This window comes from Vitis riparia, chromosome 17 (assembly GCF_004353265.1).
Source record: "Vitis riparia cultivar Riparia Gloire de Montpellier isolate 1030 chromosome 17, EGFV_Vit.rip_1.0, whole genome shotgun sequence".
In the NCBI taxonomy this organism is placed as follows: Eukaryota; Viridiplantae; Streptophyta; class Magnoliopsida; order Vitales; family Vitaceae; genus Vitis; species Vitis riparia.
In genome coordinates, this window is record NC_048447.1 from 12,449,150 (window position 1) to 12,473,425 (window position 24,276).

The window sequence follows — 24,276 nt, forward strand, 5'->3', positions numbered from 1 at the left end:
TTATGGGCCGATTATGATTTAGGATTAATTAAAGCAAATAATAGATTTAACGTCCACATAATATAATTGATGTTAAGGACATCAAATATGAAAGACAAACATACCCTTGAAAAAAATAAGGAACAGTGAATGTGTCGGGTCTCATTCTTTCAATTCTTTGACTTTTATATATTCTTCCTATTTTTCTTACTCTCACTTTTTTTATTCTTCCGTTTTGATCTCTAAGTATCATATTTTTAATTTCTTTTTTTAAAAATCATTATTTTCTTTTTATTATTTCATATTTTAATTTGTTTTAAAAAATTACTGGAAATAGCATTTTAAACTACAATTTAAATACATATTTTGAAACCGTAATTAAGAATTATGATTTTTAATTTCAACGATTAATTGAAAATATCTCAAAACCCTAACCTAACTGATCCCCTCACTTTTTATTATTTTAAAAAAAATATGAAATTCTATTTTATTTGTGTTTAATTGGAATTTTAAACAATTTAAAGAATGCTGAATATTACTGTTTATTTAAAAAAAAAAAAAATTTATAAAATTTAGAATTTTATAAAATAATAAATTTATGTGTTTATTTAATTTTTGCATTTAATACTAAAAGAAACGAAAGAAATTTTGTTATAAAAACTGAAAAAAGGAAAAAAGAAAAGAAGCAGTAGCGTACTCTAAACGCCAAAATCCAAATTAAAATTATGATAAAAATCGGACCGTCTACATCATCTTATATCAACGGTGGCTATGAAACCCTAGCACAAACCCACCTCTCCCTTATTTAAGCCCACGTCTCTCTCCTCGGACTCTGCAGCTCCGATTCTAAAACTCGCTTCCCCTGAATCAGTGAGTCAGAAACCAGCGAGTCATCCGAGTCCCCGATCTAGCGAGTCATGTCTGACGAGGAGCATCACTTTGAGTCCAAGGGCGACGCCGGAGCCTCCAAGACCTATCCTCAGCAAGCTGGCACGATCCGCAAGAACGGGTACATTGTCATTAAGTCTCGCCCTTGCAAGGTATACTCTCGCTCCGATCTCCTATTTCTTGATCCGTCGTTTTTCCTTATTCTGCTTGTTTCATGGCAAAATTTGTTCTCGATTTTATTTTTTGAATGTTATTTTTGAGGCTCTGTTTGTTTCTTCAGACTTTTAGGTTTTTATTATTATACTGCTTTAAGAATTTATTTAGATCCTTTACTTTGTAATTTTTCAATCAACCCTGGGATTTATTCGGTGGAGGTTGCTGTATTCCGGGGTTTGATTTTGCTTGATCTGAGTTGAGATTGCGGCTTTTATTGGTTCTCAGTTGTGAATGTATCATTCCCAGTTTTAGGGCTGCCTTTTTTTGTTTTTGTTTTCGTTTTGTGAGTTTTGATTCTCAAATTTTTATTATGATGTGAAATTTATGTTTATGATTTTGGATTTTTCTTGAATATTTTTTCGTATGGATCTCGAACTTTTGCAATTTTAATTGCAAAATGGAAATTTCTTTTTTGTTTTAAAATGGAAAACTATTAAAATATCAAATTATCATTGGTTTCAACCAATTTCTGCAATAAATAATTCCTCTTTGGCAAAGCTGATCAAATTCAAAGATGTGGGAAGAACTTGAATTACGACTACTGTTATACTCAAAGCAAAGAACAAAGTAAAGAAGGTAGTACTAATGGTAACATATATGCCCCAAAAGTTTAATTTCTCAGTCCACCGAGCTCGAATGACGAGTGGTGGTTTCACTCTAACAGGATAGAAGCAGATATTTCTGTAGAATTGATTCCCAAATCCCAAAGGTTCTAATCCTAGTTGTAGGATTTTGTAATATAAATTATATGATTTAAAACGATCATGGTTTCAGGCACATTTTACTCTCATGCTATTGCTATTACTCAGTTTAGCTCTTCTAGTTCATGATATTGTTTAGGATGGTTCGGTCATGTATAAGAATCTGCACATAGTCATTTTGATGATGATAATTTGTTAGGAGAACTTGAGTACCATGTTTATGGATGCTTTGTTTTTCAGTTGTGTTTTTGCTATTAATGTGACAGTATTTGATATGAATTATTTATTTTGCTTGGTTTCTGAGCAACTAATGCCTAGAGTTTATTTTATCAGGTTGTGGAAGTTTCCACCTCTAAGACCGGCAAGCATGGTCATGCTAAGTGCCACTTTGTTGGGATTGACATCTTCAATGGGAAAAAGCTTGAGGATATTGTTCCATCTTCCCACAACTGTGATGTATGAGCTTTTGTTGGTCTAATTTGATGCTCTATTACTGCTTACACTTTTTCAGGATTAATGGGTGCCGTTTCTGGTTTGCAGGTTCCTCATGTCAATCGTACTGATTACCAGCTGATTGATATTTCTGAGGATGGATTTGTAAGTTTTTCCATTTACCTGAGTCTTGTTTGTCTCTAAATTTGTGTTCTGATGAGATCAAATATTTCAGGTTAGTTTGCTGACTGAAAATGGTAACACAAAGGATGATCTGAGGCTCCCAACTGATGACAATCTGCTGACCCAGGTTTGTTGTGTGCCCTTTTTTCCGGGAATGGACTTACATTAAATTCCCCCTTTACATTCCTGTTAGGAACTTGAACTATTCTATTTGAGCTGCGTTTTAAATATTGGCGTCCTAGGAGTTCACTTTCTGTATAAATTTTATGCTTTTCAGTTTTTTCATGTCAGATAGGAAACGATCACATTTAGTAATTTTTTAGTAAAAAACAGAATGACCATCAGTGATGAAATTAACTTCAAACCTGTTTCTGTCATGCCAGGATATTCAGGGTCAAATCATATTATATAACTTCTATACCATGTTATTTGAGTTGATGTGGGAATTTTCACACTAGGTGTCCCTTATATCTGTGTAAACAAATAAGACATCTATGGGTCGTTGTTTGATGTGTGTTGTTGTTATGTTTCAGTTTTCTTTTGAAATATACCATAGCATACCCTCATTGTTTGGTTGGATGGTTGCTCTGCACAAGGAATTTTTCCTTCCATTTTGTTGCTATTGCTATATTATCCTTTTGCTCCCTTATGGTATTCTGATATTGATATCGTATATTTTTTGGGTGCAGATCAAGGATGGTTTTGCTGAGGGGAAAGACTTGGTTGTGAGTGTGATGTCTGCAATGGGAGAGGAGCAGATCTGTGCTCTCAAGGACATTGGCCCCAAGTAGATTATTTGTTTATTTGCAGACTGTTATTGCTATTTTAGCAGAAAGATTTTTGTAAGAGCATTTTACAGCTTGCATTTTCAGTCTCTGCAGATATAGTTTTAGTGGCTGGGAGCCTGGGAAGGGGTGGGGGGTGGTTTTAAGTGGATTCGGAAGCAAAAACTACAGTACTGGTTTCTTTATGTTGGGTGTCTTGATGTTCCGTGGGTCGTTTATTTCATCAAAAACTTCCTTACTATCTAGTCTTAATTCAATACTTTGGATGTTTTATTGTGAAAACTGCTGGTTCCACTCTGGTGTTGGTGTGTTCTGGAACATGGATATAAACAGCTGATGCAAATGAGAACCCATATAAACAATGAATTAAAACTCTCGAGAAACAGAGAATTTTGCAGTCTTGCCATAATATGTTCAGTCAGTATGGTGGAATCAATGTTTTAAAGAACTGCTAATGGTTATTGGTTAGACAAAGGTTCTGTTGACTGATGTGATGCCCATCCCACTCTGGGAAGATAAATGATGGGCCTACATATAATATTTTGCTTCTGCGAAAAACCCAGCATGCATTTAGCTAAAAATCTTGTAGTCTCCTGTTTCTAAAATTGTATTATCTGTCATTTTATTTTTTGCTTCTGCCAAGGACCCAGCATGCATTTAACTAAAAATCTTGCAGTCTCCTTGTTTTCCGAAACATTGCATTACCTGTCGTCTAAGTCTTCAGGTGGGTGAAGATGCATTTATTCATGTTACGCTTACATGTGGGTAATTACTTTGACTAAATATAGTATACGCATAGTTAGGGGGTCGGACTTCTACTTCCATTGACGGGGCCATACCCGGTGCCACAATGGCTTAGTTCCATCATCCATGGTGGGGGTTATGTTTCGAGGGGTCTTCAGAAGAATGTAAGGGCAATGGCTATGCGCCGTTGCTATTTGGAGGAGGTGGAGGTGGTTTCAGGAAATGGCAGATCTAGTAAGACTTGGATGGGAGAAGCTAGCCTCTCGGATCTGTCTATTGGGATTGCCAGTGGACAACTTGAAAAGGAAATTGGGATGCCATTGAGAGCGTCTCGGTTTGCTTTGATAACGAATCGATCTCTTGATTTCTTTGAGAGGATAATGTCAGTTTCGTCTTTGTTTTGAATCCCCCAGTGCTTTTAATATATTTGCTTATAGTTAACTCAACACGATAAATCATAAATATGTTTAACTAGAGAGACGAGTGAATGCTGAATGCATAAAAAGCGGCAATTGGCACACGTAAGCCTGATAAAGCCTCCAGCCAATACAGTTTAAAAGACCAAAAACCCATGTCTGGAGAGTTCTATTCAATTCTCTCTCCTACCTAGACGAATCGCGCATAGAGAAAGAGAGAGATGAGTTCGTCGTCGCCACATCGTTCTCGTGACAAAGAGGAAAGACCGAGGTTCTTCGACCCCAAAGCCAAGAGTCTGTGCTGGGCTAAAGCCGATGCAGTGCCAGGTCGTCACCCTGATCGATGGCGCAAAGATGCCGCCGGCAACATCGTCTGCAAGCGCTTCTGCAACTGCCAAGGCTGTCTCTGCTTTGAGTACGATCACATCATTCCTTTCTCCAAAGGTCCCTCTCCCTTTCTCCTTCTTCTTCTTCTTCTTCTTTCTTACTTAACTGATCTGAATGCTTATCAAGTTTTGTGAATTGGGTTTTTTGGGTTGAGGTTGCAGGTGGTGAGTCCGTACCAGAGAATTGTCAGATCCTTCAAACAAGGGTAAATAGGTTTAAATCAGACAAAGACAATGTGGACAAAACTCAGTTGCAAGGTTACTCTTGCGATGTCAAGTTTACTGGTATTTATGCTTCTTTTCCTTTCCTACACTCTTAATATCCATCTGTGTTCTTCTCCTGTATTTCTATGATTTGGTGGACAATGATGCTTTAGTGGGACAATGCAAGTACCACCATTTGGAATAGTATATACTCGATTATTTCAGCCTGAAAATCCATTGTGATTTTGCTAAAAAAATGCTGTCTGCCTTACGCTTCACGGAACTTTAACTGATCAACTTATTTGAAGGCTGCCTCATCTTCTAGATGACCATTAAAGCGCGATTACTGCTACTATTGAACGTTGTACAAATCCTTCTCTTCCGGTCTCTGGCATCTTGGAATTGTGATATTACTGTTAACCGAATTAAAAACTTCAGTTCTTAGTGAGCTTTAATCTGAGGTTTTGTTAAATGATGTTTCTATTTATTCTCAAACATCCTCGAGATATTCCCAATAGACTTGTAATTCGCTTATGTTTAACACTTAAAGCACTATGAATCCCCCCAGAGTTGATGCTTATATCTTCAGAATATGTCACCATCTTTTTGAGAATATGACTCTCCTCGTTTTGCTAGATGGTAGTTTTTATTAAAATTTATATCAGTGTGTTCTTTTACTTCACCAGTGTATGGAAACATGGTGGACGTTTTGGCAAAAAAAAAAAAGGGAAGAAACAAAAATACACATTGATTGATTTGTTTGGGATGTCAAGTTTCAATTTTTTGTTTAAGAAACAACATATTCATTTAGTATACATTGTTGTCATATTATAAGCCATATACTTACTTTTGATATATCTGTAACCACACAACTATCTTCTATTTTATCAAGAAATATTCTGCTTCCAAACAAGAAAACATGGCTGCTCATAGATTTTTCAGTCAGGTCTCATGCTAAAACTTGCATCAAAATACCCTTTAAGTACATGCTCACTAGGTCCAATATAGAACTGTTGTTTTGGTTTCTGGGGGCTAAATTATTGTTTTTCCAGCTCTTCAATGTTCTCTAGATTGGCTTGAAACTAACTCACCAATCCACCAACAGAGCAAGTCTTATGTTCTGTTGATGTCATTATGCTGTATATCCCAACCTTCTCCTGGCCATTTTTCCAAAGCCTTTTTGTCCCTTGGACACAAAAAATTGTCCAATTTTCATCCCTTGCTCATGGATGTGGATATCCCTTGTAATTATTTGTATTAAACGCATTAAGTTATTTCTCCAAGAACTTAGTTTGGTAAAATATGCACTAATTAGTTTATCTAGATATGATTAATGACAAATATTGAAAAAGGATCATGGCTCCATCTTGGCCTATTGCCAATAGAAAATAATGGGAACAGTAGTTAATGCTTATTTCATGAATCCTAGAATGATCTGGCATCTTTGCAGATTGTTTGCCTTCATCTTCAGTGGCCTAATAATCATTGAATTACATAGCTTTTTCCCAGAAGAACCTTCCATTTGGTACCAATCAAACAGTGCATCATAGACTCAACTAGAGCAGCAACTTGACACTGGTTTGGATTGGAAACTAACAGTGGCACTGCCCTAAGGGTGGAACCATGGGTTCATGTAGGTTGTTTAATGTTGGTATGGTTGTGCTAGGCTATTTGTATCTTTTTTGTTTTGTTAAAAGTTAAGTACATTGACCTGAATTTTAGTCAAGGCAATAAAGTTAAAGATATGTGTCATGCATACTTACTAGTGGTCAGTACTAACAGTTAGTAGTTGGGCTTGAGGTTTAACTTGAGTTGGTTGGGTCTTAACCCCATCCTCAAAACATTCCTGCTCTACTGTTGATCTAATCTGCACCTCTCAATTGATCTCCCCTTTAGTTGAATGTGTTTACATCTTGCTGCTGTAGAAACATTTGCCTAAAATGGTGGAATATATGCCTAAAAAACCCTTTTTTTTTTTACACCTTGTAGATAAGGAGCTCGACATAATTGAAATGGCTGTTTATGGGGATGTGATTCGCCCAGGAAACCAGTGCCGTTGTAGAACTGTTGCCGAGATGCTTGGGCAATACAAGCCCAAAGATCGCATGGCAGCTTGCAAGTTGCCATTTAATGACGAGTCTCTATAACAGATACTGATTGAACTTTTTCAGCAGATCTACATTGGAAGAAATTGAACCAGGCATTCTGTTGAATTTGTCATTTCTGACTTGTGGACACACAAGATATCTTGAATAACATTTTTTAATTGATAAGTACATCTTGATGCATTTGATTTGCATTATTGTAATTGAAATTTCCATCTGACCTGTAAGCAGATTGTAATGAACATTCATTCAAAACCCTGTAAGAAAGGATGCTTAGCTGTGCTTTATAATAAAAGCTATTTTCTTTTTTAAATTTGTTTTCCCTGCTGAATGGTGTTTGGTTGAGAACAAGATGAGATTCAGGCACATATTTAGGAATATAATACTTGTGGGCTATAATGGAAAAGGGATTTGTGACTTCCCACTACAAAAGTCTGAGGTCTGAAATGGATTTTAATTGAAGTCATAGTGGGGACAAACTTTGTTTCAGCAGTTGTTATTTCATCATGCATTTACATGGAAAACTCAATGAAATGCATCTGGGTTCAAGCCGACATGGTAGACATTGTACATGTAAACTGGGCCAGATCAAGACATTGAAGTTTGGCAATATGTGGATCATCAGGTAACTAAGAAACTAACACAGGGCTGCTGCTGTGCCTTCCAACTAACCTGCAGCCCATGAACCTTGAAAAACTTCTTGCTGGGAATATCTCAGGGAATGGTTCAGATTTTCATGAGGAATCTTATTTTCCTGCAGCAGCGGAATAACTTCTTGGTCCATGAATGAGTTTTTCCTGAATAAAATGTGGTTTCTGGACATACATGCCATCGTTTTAGACAAATGTACAAATATTCCACTTCGCCCCCTCTAGAAGCTTGTTTTAGGCCACAAAAGGTGGAAAAAGTCAAAAAAATTTAGAGTTGAAGTCCTCAAATCAAGCATGCCTCCTGTGAACAATGTCAAGGTGAATCTCCTTCCGTCCCTTCTCAACCACTCTTCTGAGTCCATCATTTCCTTCAACCCTTGGTTTGGTATTGTGCAATGATCCTTATGGTAGTAAACTCAAAGCTGTCAACCATTAGCTTTCTTTAGAAGTTTTGACTTATGTCATTTTGAGTAGTCCACTGACAACCCCCTTAACATTATGTAATGGGTCCACACCAGATTGAAAGGAATCTATATGTAATGACTAAACTTTCTTTATGATTACCAATCTGCACACACACACACACACACAAAACCCTTTTGTGTACAGATTTGTGTGTTGGCATATCATTTTGGACTGCATGATCATGATACTCTGCTTTGCCCAGTCATTCTTGTTCATATTTTTGCAATCTCCAGAGAAAAATAACCATCTCATAGAGTCTATGAATATACAGCTGATATAATGGCAAAATTTATGTCCACATCTCTCCTCTCTTGTGCACATGAATGCCATGTAATGCTTTCACCAACCAAATTGAAACTAAGCTAATCCTAATATTGCTTGCTCCCTTACTGTGAGTGAAGTGGTTGGATTGTGATTGGAGATAGCCACCCCACCAGAGCTACCTTTGACCACTTTTTCTGTCTGATATTTCATTGTCTACTTGCCATTGAATTTGGTTTAGTTGGTTTTGGTATTGCTTATCAACTTTGCCCATCTGCCCATTAATAAAGCATATCTACTTGGGCATTCAAATCTAATTTTCTTCCTCCGCTCTTTAGAGATCAGACCCAAAGGCAATCCATTGAACTCAACAATTCAGTTGAGTGTTGTTCTTGAACCTTGAAGCTAATTTTAAGCAAAATTAAAAGGCTATAGGCATATTCCTTTTGCCAGTTGTCTTTAAATATTCCTCTATGCATAGTTTATTAGATAATGAAAAATGAACAAGGTAGCAATGATGCTCAGGCATCTCTTTGTGGAGCCAAACCACCTCTCCACCAAGGGAAAAAAAAGAAGGTGGAAAGTAGGTTATTTTTGGATGTTCCATAGAATGTTTTTGGATATTTTTCTTGTACTTGCTGCACCCCTTTTAAAACAAACCCTTATTTACCCATCAAAGAAAAATGTCGGGAAGGAAAAATAAACACTAGATTTACTTGGAATTCACCAGAATGGCAAGAAGGTGAAGATGGTTTAGAGCACAGTGAAAATTGGTCTTGTCAAAATTTTCTACAACTGGCTTCATATTTTGTTTTTATCATTGTGAATGAGTGCTATTGAGTGCAATTGTCCCATGAGAAATATCCTGATTAGCTCATGGGAGGCAGCAATCATGGTTTTATACGAGAGTTGGAGTAGTGGTGGAATCACACAACATGCAACCTGCTAAAAGAAGGTTTATATCATATAAAATCTACCCAAAGGGCAACTACTCTTAAAAGGAGAACATAAAGCAGTGAGACTATGATAAAAAGAACACTGCATGCATGTGGGTTTCTAATAAGTTTTGGCCTTCTATTATTACAAGATTGCTAATGAGGATTTTAATAATGTTTAATTTTTGTTTTAGCTCTGGATTTCCTTTTTCATTTTATTGTGGAATAAAATTGGGTAGTAGAGTAGATGGGGTAAATTATTTTTCCAAACATGAGCTACCCACCCCATTATTGAGCTTGAATTGAAACTTGAGCTCTAATTTAAATAATGTAGTAGATGAAAAATACTCTTTGGAAATATGTTGTTATGATGGTCATATGAATGATGATGGTGGCATCATATTCATATATAATTAATCTTAGGAAAAATAAAAGAGGAGGTGGGAAAGAGAAAAGAAAAGAAAAGAAAAGAAGAGAAAAATACAGGTGGAAAAGGTGAGAATGTTGCTCCTCCCAATTTCGTAGGAAAGCAAAGACCCTCAATTGTGTGCAGCATGTGCTTTGGGATTGCCACTTCTTTTCATGCCTACAATGCCCTTTTGAGTGCCCTTTTCAAACTTTTTCCCAACAAGGCTGTTGGCCAATCACTGCTCATCCATCAATGCTCCCAACTCTCATCATCACTGTGCATACTCCCAAGTCTCCAACCTTAGGAGATTCCCCACATACAAAGTATTTTTTTTTCAGGAACAACAACCAATTTTAAAAAATAAAAATAATAATTTTTTTTTTTAAAAAAAAAGAGATAAGAAAGACAACCCACTCTTCACCACATTGAGGTCCCATTTGGTAGAACTTTGGTATCACTTTTTAACCCACCAAAAGTATATTTTGATTGTTAAATGAGCTCAATACAGTGGGTTTGCTTGTACAAAATATGACCCTTTAATACAACTTGAATAAAGATATTTTGATTAGGAGTGGCACCAACAAGATGGGGGGCATTTTTGCAGAAAGAAATCTAACATAGAGATGCTTTGACCCATATTGGCTCATGGGCCCCCACCCAACTCAACGTGTGGGCCCAATCCCATAGGAGTAAAGGAGGGGGAAGTGGGAACTGCACCATAGAGGTCATTGAAAAAGGAAGAAGTGGTCTTCTTCATTATCTCCCCTCTCAACTTCTTTTCCTTTCCCTTCTTTAATCAATTTCCTCTTTCCTCCACCTCCCCCTCCCTCTTGTGCCTTTTCACAAGTGCAGACAAAGCACACCAAGAAAACTGAGTATGAAAAACCCATATTTATTCACACACCCCCATTTGTCAACAACAAGCACACCAACCATCCAACCAAGTCCTCCACTACGCGCTCTCTTATTGGCTCTCATGGGATGTGACCACCTCCCACCCCCTACTAGAAGATGCCCTAGCCCCTACCTTTGGGGCAGGACACATGTACCCAGCTTTGGATCGTCAATAAAAACATGTCACATCACTTTAATTGAATAGAATTGTGACAGACCATACTACCGAGCAACCCATTTATTAATTCAAATTCAAATTCATTCCATATGGTTTTAATTAAATTTGTTAAGTATCAGTTGTTCTTTAAATGTGAGTTATGCAGCTTTGTTATTAATGTTACACATATGAGAAGATGGGTAATAAAGTAAAAGAATTTATGAAGACATTGTACTTGTGACAATCCCATATTTGAATTATTTTTAATTTTGATGGAATTTAAAATAATTAAATTTAGTTTTATTATTAATATATATATATATATTAATGAGAATTGTTTTTTAGTTGGAATTGAGGATGAGACAAAGCTTATAGAGCAAATGGAAACAAAACGTTGGGCTTGGTGTATTGGTATGGGCTTGACAAGTGAGAACAGCAAAGCAAAGGCAGCTGAAAACAAAGACAGAGAATTTAAAATCAATGACAAGAGCAAAAAAACAAAAAAGGGGAAGGAAAAAGGAAAAAAAAAAACAAAACAAAAAAGGAGTTTACTTTTGTTTTTCATGATTTCACAAAACAAAAACACAAAAAATATTTCAAACCACAAGTTCAACTTTGCGTTGATTTCGCTCATTCCGTTTATGAGACTCCATTAAATTGCTCTATCCTCCACCTCCCGCAATTGCCGCACAACTCAACAAAGATTGAGAAGAGAGAGAAAAAGAAACCAAAGTGGAGAGACAAGGAATGTGAAAGTTCTATGTTTGGAAATCTGGTATAAAGGTTGTTTTCCTGTGATCTTCGTTTTTGTTGTTCCGCGACCTCCATCGGAGCTGAGGTTGCCGAAACTCACCCAATTGACCCATTTTCCCGATCTGGGTCGATCTGGGTTTGCCCAGTTCCGGTCCATGGTTCTGGGTCGTGGCTCGTGACTGTTAACTGATGGGTTGTGTGAGCTCGAAACAGGCGGTGTCGGTGACGCCTGCTTTCGATGTTTCGGTTGCGTTTAGGGACAATGCGGGTTCGGGTCGGAGCCGTGGAGGTAGGGTGGTGGCCGCGGAATTCGAGAAGAAGAAAAAGAGCGGTGGTGGTGAGTCGGGGCTGAGTGGAAGCGAGTTGGGTGAGTCAGGGAGGGTGAGTTCGAATGGGGGTGGCGACTCCTTGAGCTTCAGATTGGGGAATTTGCACAAGTATGTGGAGGGAGAGCAAGTCGCCGCCGGATGGCCGGCATGGCTCAGCGCCGTCGCCGGCGAAGCCATTCAGGGTTGGGTCCCTCTCCGAGCCGATTCTTACCAGACATTGGAGAAGGTTTGTAGTACATAAATTTTCCAACTTCCGTTTCGCACTGAATGAATTAATATAAATTCTATTAAAATTAATCATCACACCCATCTTCCACTTAAGATTTTTTTTTTTCTTAATTTTTTGAGTCTAATGCAGATAATTTGATCTGAGTGTAATCAATCCACAGATTAATTTGGTGTCTCTCTTAATAATTTCAGCGTAATAAAGCATTAGTTTCTGATAAAAATAAGTTCATGCATGAATCTTGTTTTAAGTGGTGAGTTTTAGAATTTTGTGAAGAAACTGAGTATCATGACTATAAAATGTTGTTTCTTCAATTGCATGTTTCTTGGAGGATGTGTAAGTTCACGTGTTAGAGTTGAAAATTTCTGCATTTTGCTATCAATGCAGTCTACCAATGTGCACTGACATTTGGGAGCCTATGTCTGATGATTTCCATTTCATTACTGCCTGACAACTTTGAAGTTGCTGGGTAGTAAAGATCCCAAACGATTGGATTGGAGACTGGAGTTGGCCAATGTGTTGTGATGAGTCCTGGTAGCTTCCCTCTCCATGGACCAGAAATTTGAAAAAAAAAAAAAAAGGGCATTTGGCAATATTTAATCCTCCATTTACAGAGTCTTTTGAATTTTCAGTAGGCAGCTGTTATTCTCCTTCTTCTAAACATGTAAATGTTTTAATTTTGAGCTTCCTCTAATTTGACCACCTACTTCTGCTATAGTAGTTTTTTTTGGAGCAAATTAGGTGCTTAGTTTCTTCTTTTATTATGGATTTTTCCTTACTAATCACAAAGTTTATGGGTGGACTATTTTTCCAAAGTACTTTTTTATGAAAGGACTAAGCAGAGTCACCCGGGTGTCTCACTCCTCTATTACACATCTTGAGAATAAGTAGATTCTCCATATGCCATTATGTATTTTTTTTTTTTTTCCTAATTTTATTTATAGTCTCTTTTTCCTGTTTTGGGTATTTATTGATAGAACATGGTTCCACTTCCATGAAATTCTAGATTCCCTACAAGATTATTTTTCTTGCAACAAGCTTATTCAATTTAACTGCTTCAACAGATCGGACAAGGTACATATAGCACTGTGTTCCGAGCTCGTGAACTAGAAACTGGGCGAGTAGTTGCTTTAAAGAAGGTGCGGTTTGACAACTTTGAGCCTGAGAGCGTTAGGTTTATGGCACGAGAAATAACGATACTCCGCAGGCTTGACCATCCAAACATTGTGAAATTGGACGGTTTGATTACTTCCCGATTATCGTGTAGCATATACCTTGTCTTCGAGTACATGGAACACGATCTTTCTGGACTCATGTCATGCCCTGACATCAAGTTCAGTGAGTCACAGGTTTGTTCTTCATGGATTAGTTCTCTGAGGGTTCTATGTGATGGTATTTGGACAATGCACTGGACAAAAAAAAAAAAAAGGTTTCTATTCTTATTCCATTGCATTAGACAAATGAGCCAATTATATAAACTGGAATAATTACTATAATAGCAAAAAACAACAGTAACATGATTGCCCAGGCACATTTTCTTAAAGTTCATTTAAATGCATAAAAGCAAAAGAAATTATTTCAATTTCACTTGGTGTTTGAGTACCCCCTGAGTTTAGCTATGTTTATTTCTATATTCAAAAGAAAATTGATTTCTTTTGTAGGTTAAGTGTTACACGAAGCAGTTGTTATCTGGGCTTGAGCACTGTCACTCTCGTGGTGTGATGCATCGGGACATTAAAGGAGCAAATCTTCTGGTTAATAATGAAGGGATTTTGAAAATTGCTGATTTTGGGTTGGCAAACTTCTGTAGCTCTGTGTACAGGCAACCTCTAACCAGTCGCGTTGTGACTTTATGGTACCGTCCTCCTGAACTTTTGCTGGGGTCAACAGATTATGGAGCATCTGTGGATCTTTGGAGTGTTGGATGTGTGTTTGCCGAACTTCTTGTTGGTAGACCCATCCTTAAAGGGAGAACTGAGGTAATTACTTAACTGAAGCACATGGTTTTCCCATAAGAATATTTTGGGTTAATTTAGCATCTCAATAATCTGAGTATTTCAATGGATGGAGACTAGGATGAGAAAATTGTAGATTTAGCAACATTGGGCTCTTTAACCAGAACTGGTTAGGTCAGATGATTAGTTCCACTGAAGTATGACAATCCACAAACGGGGGAGAGATGCATATGGTGTAAACTTTAAGGAAGAATGACTTCTGATGACCAGGAGGATTGGCGGACCTTCTAGTTTCAAAGGTCAATTTGGAAGTAGATTCAAAATAAAATGAAGCGGAACACACTAAATTCATGGAGTACCTATCATTTCTATGTTTTTCACATTGGGTAAAACTTCCTTGTGATATTAAACTATGTCCAACTAGCATATATGTCTAAAACCCTTATTTTACCCAAAAGAAAAAATAAAGTGTGATTTAAGTTTTCATACCATTTCTGAGACAAAACAACCTCAAAAACCAAATTTTTTTCACCCTTGAAGAATTATAAATTGACTTGAACAACTTAGTTTTTCAAGAGATTTTTTTTTTTAATGGTTGGGTATAGGAGGGAGATGAAAATCTTACTTAAGGCACATTTAAATTAGTTTGCATAGCCTAAAAATGGACAATAATCCAATGACTGGGCAGCTAGTCACAATGTGATTGTGATTGGGTTATAGTTAAGCAGTGTCCATTACCATACCTTTTATAGGGAACTTTCTTTTAAATGAAATCAACCTAGAATCTCCCCTCTCTTCACCAACCTCTTTGCCACTTGAGCCAACTGATGCGTATGGTGATTGTTATAAAAGTAAAATGGAATAAACAAATTGTATGTGTGTGTACTATAATTGAGAGAGAGGGTAAATCGGTAACTCTATTTAAAAAAAAAAAATCTCAGTAACTGGGGGCTATCCGTCACTTTTAAAGACCCTTTTTTATGGTGTTCAATTGTATTCTCATTCAATTTATAATTTTTGCTTATTTAGCAGATATTCCTGATTATCAAAACTGGATACTTTGCATCAAATTTTTTGAAAACAAGTATAAGATTTCTGTCTTAATCTTTTACAGATCCATCTACAAAGACTGAAATCATAAATATTTGTACCTGTACCATTTCTTGTCAAAAATATTCATGTACATACCCTGACCATGCAACGATATTATGAAATATAAAAGAACTTATCCAAGAAAGTATTATAACAATAATTTAAGTGAGGAATAGCTCTCATTTATTTAGTTTTGATTTTTAGCCAGCTGAAGTTCTTAAAGAAATCTTATTGTTCCACCCACAGGTTGAACAATTACACAAGATTTTCAAGCTTTGTGGTTCCCCTCCAGATGAATACTGGAAAAAGTCTAAACTTCCTCATGCAACACTATTCAAACCACAGCAGCCTTATGAGAGTTGTCTTCGAGAGTCCTTTAAAGATCTCCCAACAATTTCTGTGGACCTGATAGAAACTTTGCTTTCAGTAGAACCATATAAGCGTGGGACTGCCTCCTCTGCTCTTGCATCTGAGGTATTTATACAAAACGATGTTCATATCGTTTCTTGTTTGAATTCTTGATATGCAGGTTGCACCAAATGAACTTGATTTGTTGGCATGCATAGAAGTTAACCTACCATTCAATTGCAATTCTATCCTACCATATGCTCAAGAAGTTTATTTCTATTTTGCATTTACTATCCTATATTTCATGATTGATAAATTTAGTTATTTATTTTCCTTCTAATCAAGTGCACTAAAATTCTAGTTCTTGCACCTTGACCTTGGTACAAAACCAAATAAAGCATGCATGTGCCAATTTTATATCCATGTTGAAGGTTTCATTTACATCTCTAGAATCCCTCTAACATGAATTTATATGTCATCTTCAGTATTTCAAAACAAAGCCTTATGCATGTGACCCCTCGAGCTTGCCAAAATATTCACCTAACAAAGAGATTGATGCTAAAAATCGCGAGGAGTCAAGGAGGTGAGGTTTCTCATTTTTCTCTATCTAATGAAAGATTTTTTATTAGATAGCCTTGCTTAAACAAGTATGGTTCTTCTTTGGTTGTTGTCCATATCTAGTCTAAAATAAGCATGTGGATTTGTTCTAGATTGACTTGATTTGGGTGTTGTGAGTCCAATCTCTTAGATAGTGGTGGCAAGAAATCAAATTGAATCCATCCAATGCATTTAACGTAGCATTTGAATACATTTGCTGGTGGTACTTAATATGATCACCATAATCACTAACATGAAAATGGAAATTTGATCACTTATATTGAAGCTCTAAGACAGCCTTGTTTCAAGGAAGTGCTAAGAAAAACAAACTCATGTTGGACTCATAGTGTATCTTATGCAGAAACTAAGGGCCGATTCAATTTCAATGGAACATCTAAAAGCTCCATTAGTATACTTACCTTAGAGACCGTGTTGTTTCAAGGCATTTTGGACTTACATTGGACTCTTATTGTATCTTATTTAAACCCTAGGGACGTATTCAATTTCTATGTGACATCTGAAAGCCCCATCATTATATTTACCTTTGAGATTGTGTTTCTTGAAGTTTAGGAAATTTCTCCATATTATTATTGCACTAACTGAAGCCAACTTGATGAAGGTTCCACATAATTGCAAGTACTTAGGAATTCATTCACTCTTCTAGCACTAATACTGTAATATGTTTTTAAAAGATTATCAAAGAATAATGCTCTGGACTTTCAGGAAAAAGGTTGGTGGAAGAGTACGTGGGTCTGAAAAACCAACAAGAAAACCAAATGGAATCAACAAACTGGTACCAGCAGAGGTCTCTCTCTCTCTCTCTCTCTCTACCTCCCTCCTCCCCCCTATACTCATCCCCACCACCTTTGTGTATTATCACTAGTTAGTAAGAACGGTAATTCTCATTGATTGTTTTGTTCCTTTCTGTGCAGAATTTTACTGCTCAAACCCAAGGTCCCCATAAACTTAATGGAAATGGCTTTCATATTTTCAAGGAAGGAGATGTCAAGTTAGGTGGAGAGCCTCCAAAGCCCTCAATTGATGTACTGACAGAGGCTTCTCACATGAAGAATGCATCTCAAGGGGACATTCCCTTTTCTGGCCCTTTGCAAGTTTCAACATCAAGTGGCTTTGCATGGGCAAAAAGGCGGAAAGATGATGCGTCCACAAGATCACACAGTAGGTCCAGTTCAAGAGGTCTTGGTTGTAATGCATTGGAACCTAACGCTGCATTGCATGGAAGGAATAATTCAAATAGGCTGGAAAATTCTGATGTTTCAAATGGTGGCCGCACTGATTCTAGAGGCTATGATTCATCTGAAATTGCCAAGCGTGTGATGCTAAAACAATGGGGCCAGTTTGAGCGTCCGGATTCATTTGATGCTTCTGATATGTACCACTCACAGGAACTATCACTGCCAATGTATCGAAGAGAGGAAATGGCAGCTAAGAGAAATCATTTGGTAAGTTTGGTGTTTTTAGCACTAATCACAATTTGAAATCTTGGTTTCCTTGGAAATTGAATATGGATAATGATTATTGTGCTTGTTTGTAGGAAGAAGCCCAAAACTTGTCAAAATTTTGAAGTGGCTTAAAGTCCAAAGAAATTTGCAAATTTTCCTTTTCTGTCCAAATTTATAACATTTGGAACCACTAACCAAAATGGAGATGCCTATTTGGGCTTCAACTAGTTCAATTAAATCCTTTGATTTTTTTAACCTGCAAGTTCAAACCCTAATTTTACCAATGAACATACTTGTGAACCCATGTGTATCAATTCTATTTTTCATCCTTTTTCTGATTCAATTCTTCGACTATCTCAATTTTGGACTGCTGCAGAGTTATCAGGATCAAGGGGAAAAGGTTGAATTTTCAGGACCCTTGTTATCTCAATCACATAGAGTTGACGAACTCTTAGAGAGACATGAACGCCACATCCGCCAAGCAGTCAGAAGATCATGGTTCCAAAGAGGTACAAGTTTATTTTTGGAAGTACAGTTCCAGCTTAGGCTTTTGTAGTCTAGTTTCTTATTTGTTTGTCTTCCTTTCCATCCTTAGATCAACCATCACAATTTTTTGCCTCTTTGCCCTTTATTGTCCAGGATTTGGTTAGTGGATATGCTCTAAATCAGATAATTACTTGAGGGACAAGTATAAGATAACAATAATAATATTTGTATTACAGGCAAGAAAAATGGGAAGTAGTCTTCAGATATGCTCAGATTGAGGATGTAGGAACGAGAAGCCTCGGATGAGGGACCAGATGATCAGGATGTACTCAAGAAAGACATCCAACCAGGCTGCCAAACGCGACAATCATGCCAATGATTCAACAACCAAACAGCATCGTTATCTTGAGGCTTGTGACCAACAAAAGCTGAGAAAATGCAAAATGCAACTGCTAGTTGAGCCCACAGAGCTTTTAAAAGTCTGGGGAGAGCAAATGAAGGTCTGGAATTATGATTCGTTCTCATCTTTTAAACAAAATTAGTTTTTTTTTTTTTTTCAAATTTTGTCTTTTTGTTCAAATTTTTTTTGTCTTCAGGCTATATCGAATCATCCCAGCAATGTATAGTTAGGACCTGAGAATAGTCTTGTACATGTTCAATGGTTCATAAGGCTTGTGATATCAGGCTTCCTCTTCTCACCATCACATCCGGTTTCCTTGGATACTTTTCTGATTGTTTGAAGTTTTTTTGATCCATCTGAACATGTCGGATGTATATAGCTCCTTAGCATACTAGAATGACCTTTTTCTTATAATCCTCCCCCAATCTTCAACCAGATTACCCTTCTCTAAGGTTTGTGCACCCGTGCATGGCCCATTATTAGGTTAAAAAGCTTGGCCCGAGCCTACCCGCCTGGCCCACCTTATTAGCTATTTCACCAGCCGCCAGGCTTGGTAATTATTCATGGACCATTATTGGGCCTGATCCTGATCATTCACGAATTCCCAATGAGAATTTAGAAATTTTGTTACCAATGTTCAGCCTCAAAACTAAATGAGAATGACCCAAATCTTCATTATCCTCGACACTAAAAAAAAAGAAAGAAAGAAAGAAAGAAAAGAAAAGAAAAGAAAAGAGAGAGCAGGTGAGAAGGAAGGTGCATGTACCATGCAAGAATGTGGATTCGAAATCAATCAACATCGGGTGGTTGCATGCAATGCCGACACATGCACAAAACTACAAAATCATACGACAAATCCAATGGAGCCATACATGGACTAAGGAGATAATGGCGAATTAAAGGAGGGGTGTGTTTGCAATGGAGCATTTGGAAGAGCGGGCTCCTCCATGGTTACAATGACAGGACTTAGGGATGGATGAGGGAGCATTGGGCCTATGTGTCACCACCACCATTTTGTTTTAAATACGGCGGTTGGATAATTGCTTTCACTAAATCTTCAACCCTTCTGTTGAAGAGGCAAGAGGTCTAATGGTGACTTGGTGAGATTGAATACCACAAAGTGACAACACCCATGAGAGGCCAAATGATGACAGTGTGAGTACGAGGACTTTATTATTAAATTTTATTGACAGTTTTCAGCTTTATTGTTTTAACAGTGCTGCTCTGCTTCGAAAATTGGAAAGGGCGGAGAGAGGAGAGAGGAGCTTCCATTTGGAATTTTGGAAGTGGTCCCTGACTCCCTGTATCCCACCTCCCTCCCTTACACCCATCATGACTCTAACAGACACATTATCATTTCCTCAACACTCCAAACAAACATCTTCATCTCTCTGCCCCAAATCATAGCAGGGACTATCTCTTCATTCCACCATTCTTTCTATTCCATCCTCTTCACCCTTTGATTCAGTGTTACCTTTAATACTAGGGAAAAAAAATTGAAAAAAAGAAAAAAAGAAAAAAACAGGTTTGATAAAAAATAATTTATTAATTTTAAATCTATTTTTTATTCTTATTTTTTTTGTATTTATTTTCTTGAGCATCAACTTTTTCAAACGCTACAAAGTAAAAAGATTTTTATTGGAAATATAATAAAAGCGATTTTGCATGTAATCACTTTTATTAAAAATAATAATAATTATATTAAATGAAGTATGAATTGGATCACCGACCGTTGGATTTAATTTGGGTGTTATAATCAATATGGTCACACGTGCGATCCATGTGATGTTTACTTTATTATAATTTTTAATAATAAAAAAATAAGGTTGATTAATAAATAATTGAAAGGTGACATAAAAGCACTAAGGTGGTGTTTGTTTTTTTACTTAATTCTAAATAGAACCTTAATGCTTAATAGTATTAAATATTAGGTTGTTTGTTTTTGTAGTATTTTATTTCTATTAAGTATTAAAAAGTAAAAAAAACCAATATGTTATTTTTTCTATTTAGAAAAAGCTACATATTTTGGCTTTTTCTATTTAGTAAAAAGTTTATAATAAGTCATGAAAAAGTAGAAAAACAAATAACCTAAATTCTAAAACTAAATTGCTTTCAGCAAAAAGCCAAAAAAACAAACACCACCTAAGTCCTGGAAGGTCCGTTTCTGAGGTTTCAGCAACGTGGGCTGCCTTGAGTAATGGAGTCAAATCGTTGACTTCATTAACCACGTGTCGTAATACTATTGGGAAATGGAGGGGCAATCACGTCTTTTCAGCAACAAATTTTATTTTAGAGGGAGATTACGAAAAATGTTCGTATTTCTCGGCTAAGTAAGAGGAAGTTGGAATTACAAAATAAGTTTGAATTACTTGGGTTGCAAGACATCAGAAATAAAACTTAAATTATTTTTATAAATTATAACATTATTTTTTTTCAGTAATTTCTTTAATAACATTTTTTAATTTAAATAAATATTATCTCATTCCAAGCGTGGCAAGGTAAGATTGAGAAAATTCCATGCTCCCATTAAGAATTTTAATTAAATTAAAATAAATATAAATTAATTCATTTTTAATGAAATATAATATTTTATTTATTTTTATGCAAAGTAAATTTTTTTTGTATATTTTTTTATTTTAAAAAATATAAGTAATATATTTCATTTGTTAATATAAAATCATAGTTACGAAATAAAATACCTACAAAATCGATTGAAAGACCGGTCATAATAATATTTGAAATCAAACTTTATACTATATTGGAAAAAATTTGGTCATCAAATAATTGACTCTATATTAAAAATTAGTCCAAAATTTTAAGTTTGAAAATAAAGTCTAAGCATAAACAATATATTTTCATACACTTATATATATAAAAAAAAAACCATAAAATAGAAACTCGAGTTTATAAAATATAAATTTCAACCAACTATCTAAAAATAATTAGTATTGCATTCATTTTTGGTCAAATGTACTACATTTGACCATTTAGGTACTATCTTTTAATGATATAAATATTGTAATGAAAAATGTATTAAACTTGAATTACTTTTAAAAAATTCATATTTAGTAATTATTTTTATTAAGTGTGTGGAAATTCACATATTTTTAATGATTATATTGTTTTAAAGTGATATTGAGTTTATCACTAAAATAATATAATTTTTTTAAAAAAAAATCTAGACATAAATTAAGCTTTAAAATAACTCCATGTAGTGACCAAAATCACGTGCCATAAGTGTGATATGCATGTATCTTAATAGAATATTTCACAAAATTTTTTTAGAAAACAACCACCTTTAACATAAAAGAAAATTATGGTTTCCGAAAAATTTTAAAAAACTTGAAAATTGTTTTTTTTAATAATGTTTTTTTAGATAAACATTTCAATAGATGTTTTTTCTTAAAAAAAAGGTTTTTAGAGAAAAAGATTTCAACGAAAAACACTTCAAAAAACACTTTTAACAATAAGTTTTGAAAACATTTTCTATTTATTCAACAAGCGTAATTTTCCATTTTTTAAAAATATATTTTAAATTTTGCTTAACACCACATTTTTCTTTTTTCAAAAACTAATTTTAAAAATTAAAAAAACAATAAAATGTTTTAATAAAAAAAATACTATGAAACACATTATAATACCCTGTATTAAAAATATGTTTGATAATATTTTTATTATAAGTACTTTCAATTAAAATGTTTTTTTTATAAGAATTTTTTGAATAATTGGTGATGAATCAAAATATCAACCACAGTTAAGTGATTTTATAGGGATTTCGGACCTAATTGGATCAAAAAATTAAGTTTTGATCCATATAAATTCACTATTTAAACCTAAGACCTAGAGAAAATGTGAAAATTGAGAAAAAGGATACGAAAGTTTTTATCTTTCAAAGAATGACCTTTATTGATTATAAAAAAAAATAGAAATATATTAATTTAAATTTTATTTATTTTGCAAACCTCAATAAATTTTAATATAATTTAGTGATTTGGAAAAAAATACACCATTTTCAAAAAAAAAAAAAAATTTATTATTATTTAAAATCAAACATCTTGGAAAATATATATATTTAAAATTATGTACATAAAAAATAACTAAAAATATGTCAAATTTATTTTTTTTAAATGATATGTTTTTATAATATATTTTTTAAAAAAATTAGTTTTCTAAAAATAATAAATTTTTAGAATAATTATTAAAAAATAAAAAAAAAATTTCTCAAAGTAGAAAATAGTTTTGAAGGATATATTGGTCTTTTCCTCTCCATCAATTATGCAACTTTTATGAGCCAAATCTTAATTTTTGGGTCCAATTGGATCCAAAAGACAATTGTCCCTTTATATATATAAAACACATTGATTTTATATATTTTTTGAAAGTATTTTTAAAATTTTATAAAATATAGATTATTTCTTTAGAAATAACGTTTTTATACTATAAGCACTTTTTTAAAAAAATTATCAAACTCTAGCTGTTTTTTTTTTTTCATTTAAAACTATTTTGATTAATTTCTCTTTAAAAGCACTTCACATTGGTTAATTCCAATGAGGCATGAAAGAATGCTCATTACGTGTTTAAAAAATATAAGTAAAAAGAAGCGGTAAAAAGCTCAAGTTTGACCCAACGAAGCCACGTGAGCAATGATAAGGCAGGGGTGGGGAACAGGTTGAGGGCGATACAACCACGGCGCACGCTAGCAAGGAAGCAGCGTAAGCTTCTCAAGACGAAAGAAGGAAAGTTGACACTGACCGCGTGTGGGGCACTCGTTATCAGGATGGCACCAACCAGGCAAAGCTACCCGTTAGCAACCTCACCAGCATTTTTGGATTTAGACCCTCTTCATCATTGGTGTTACCACCTTCACAAAATAAATTCATTTACACCCAAAAATTAAAATAAATAACTAGAATATTACCACCTTCCTTCAAATTCTTATTTTTAATATTTAATTCTTTTTATTAGGATATATTAAGAATATTTAATCAGATAACAATAAGCCGAAACCAGTCACCCTCGTCCTAATGTCATGTCATTTAATTATATTTAATTATTTTTTTGGGAGTGATAAGACAAGTATATGAAATTTTCATATCGGTCCTATTTAAAATTTTTCTAATGTTTTTTAATTTTTTTATTTTTAAATTTTATTAAGAATAAATATCATTTATAAATATAAAAATATTTATAATTTAATTTTATGAAAAAAGTAATATTTTATTTATGTTTAAAAAAATTTTAAAATGAAAAAAAAATTAAAATGACTTTTTTATTTAAAATCATATAATTGGGGTGGGATGAGAGTTTTTAAAACATTTTCAAATTCATATCAATTTTGTTTATCTTTATCTCAAACCTTTCTAATTAGAGACAGAAAATAAAAAATAGTATCTGAAAAACTTATTTCATTACCATCACTACTCATTAATAATATAAAAATATTTAATTTTTATATTTATTAACAACTAATAAATGATTAAGGATCTATTAAGTACCCTTTTTTTCTCCAACCATTTTAACTTCAATTATGATTTCTAAATGGAAGTTTCTTATATTACTTAAAAAACAATTTATGAGCATATTTATTATGATTGTGTGAAAAATGCTAATTTTCACTAGAAGAGAGTATTGTAAGAGTAGGTTGTGATTGAGATAGAGTGTTGGTATTAATCTTAATCATAGGATTTATTAGGAATAATTAGTAATTATTGATTAAATTTTTCCAATTTGGAAATTAGTAGGGGCATGTACCTTATGGGAAGGGACAAAATCTTATTACCTTAGAACATTTACTAGATTAAAATTGACCTTTAACCA

At 34.6% G+C, this 24,276-nt stretch overlaps 3 protein-coding genes across 4 annotated transcripts; all 3 read left to right on the forward strand.

Annotated features, from left to right (window-relative positions):
* The first annotated feature begins 805 nt into the window (after positions 1-805).
* On the forward strand, positions 806-3,466 carry LOC117904620 (eukaryotic translation initiation factor 5A-2). The gene is made up of 5 exons (XM_034817313.1): positions 806-1,019; positions 2,118-2,240; positions 2,325-2,381; positions 2,452-2,526; positions 3,089-3,466. Exons 1-5 carry the CDS (start codon positions 897-899, stop codon positions 3,188-3,190), a joined length of 480 nt encoding a protein of 159 aa, XP_034673204.1. The 5' UTR covers positions 806-896; the 3' UTR covers positions 3,191-3,466.
* A 102-nt stretch (positions 3,467-3,568) lies between these two features.
* Positions 3,569-7,352, forward strand: LOC117904619. Its single transcript, XM_034817312.1, has 3 exons — positions 3,569-4,788; positions 4,893-5,015; positions 6,924-7,352. The coding sequence occupies exons 1-3, from the start codon at positions 4,566-4,568 to the stop codon at positions 7,079-7,081; spliced, it is 504 nt and encodes a 167-aa protein (XP_034673203.1). The 5' UTR covers positions 3,569-4,565; the 3' UTR covers positions 7,082-7,352.
* A 4,040-nt stretch (positions 7,353-11,392) lies between these two features.
* LOC117904892 (protein IMPAIRED IN BABA-INDUCED STERILITY 1) lies at positions 11,393-18,910 on the forward strand. 2 transcript variants are annotated; one of them, XM_034817701.1, is made up of 9 exons: positions 11,393-12,118; positions 13,183-13,257; positions 13,780-14,097; positions 15,412-15,639; positions 15,999-16,096; positions 16,834-16,915; positions 17,043-17,573; positions 17,950-18,082; positions 18,296-18,910. In XM_034817701.1, exons 1-9 carry the CDS (start codon positions 11,753-11,755, stop codon positions 18,313-18,315), a joined length of 1,851 nt encoding a protein of 616 aa, XP_034673592.1. In that variant the 5' UTR covers positions 11,393-11,752; the 3' UTR covers positions 18,316-18,910. The 2 variants fall into 2 exon arrangements, with proteins under 2 accessions (XP_034673592.1, XP_034673591.1); XM_034817700.1 differs by having other exon boundaries at positions 11,394-12,118; positions 13,183-13,467.
* Positions 18,911-24,276: the final 5,366 nt, after the last annotated feature.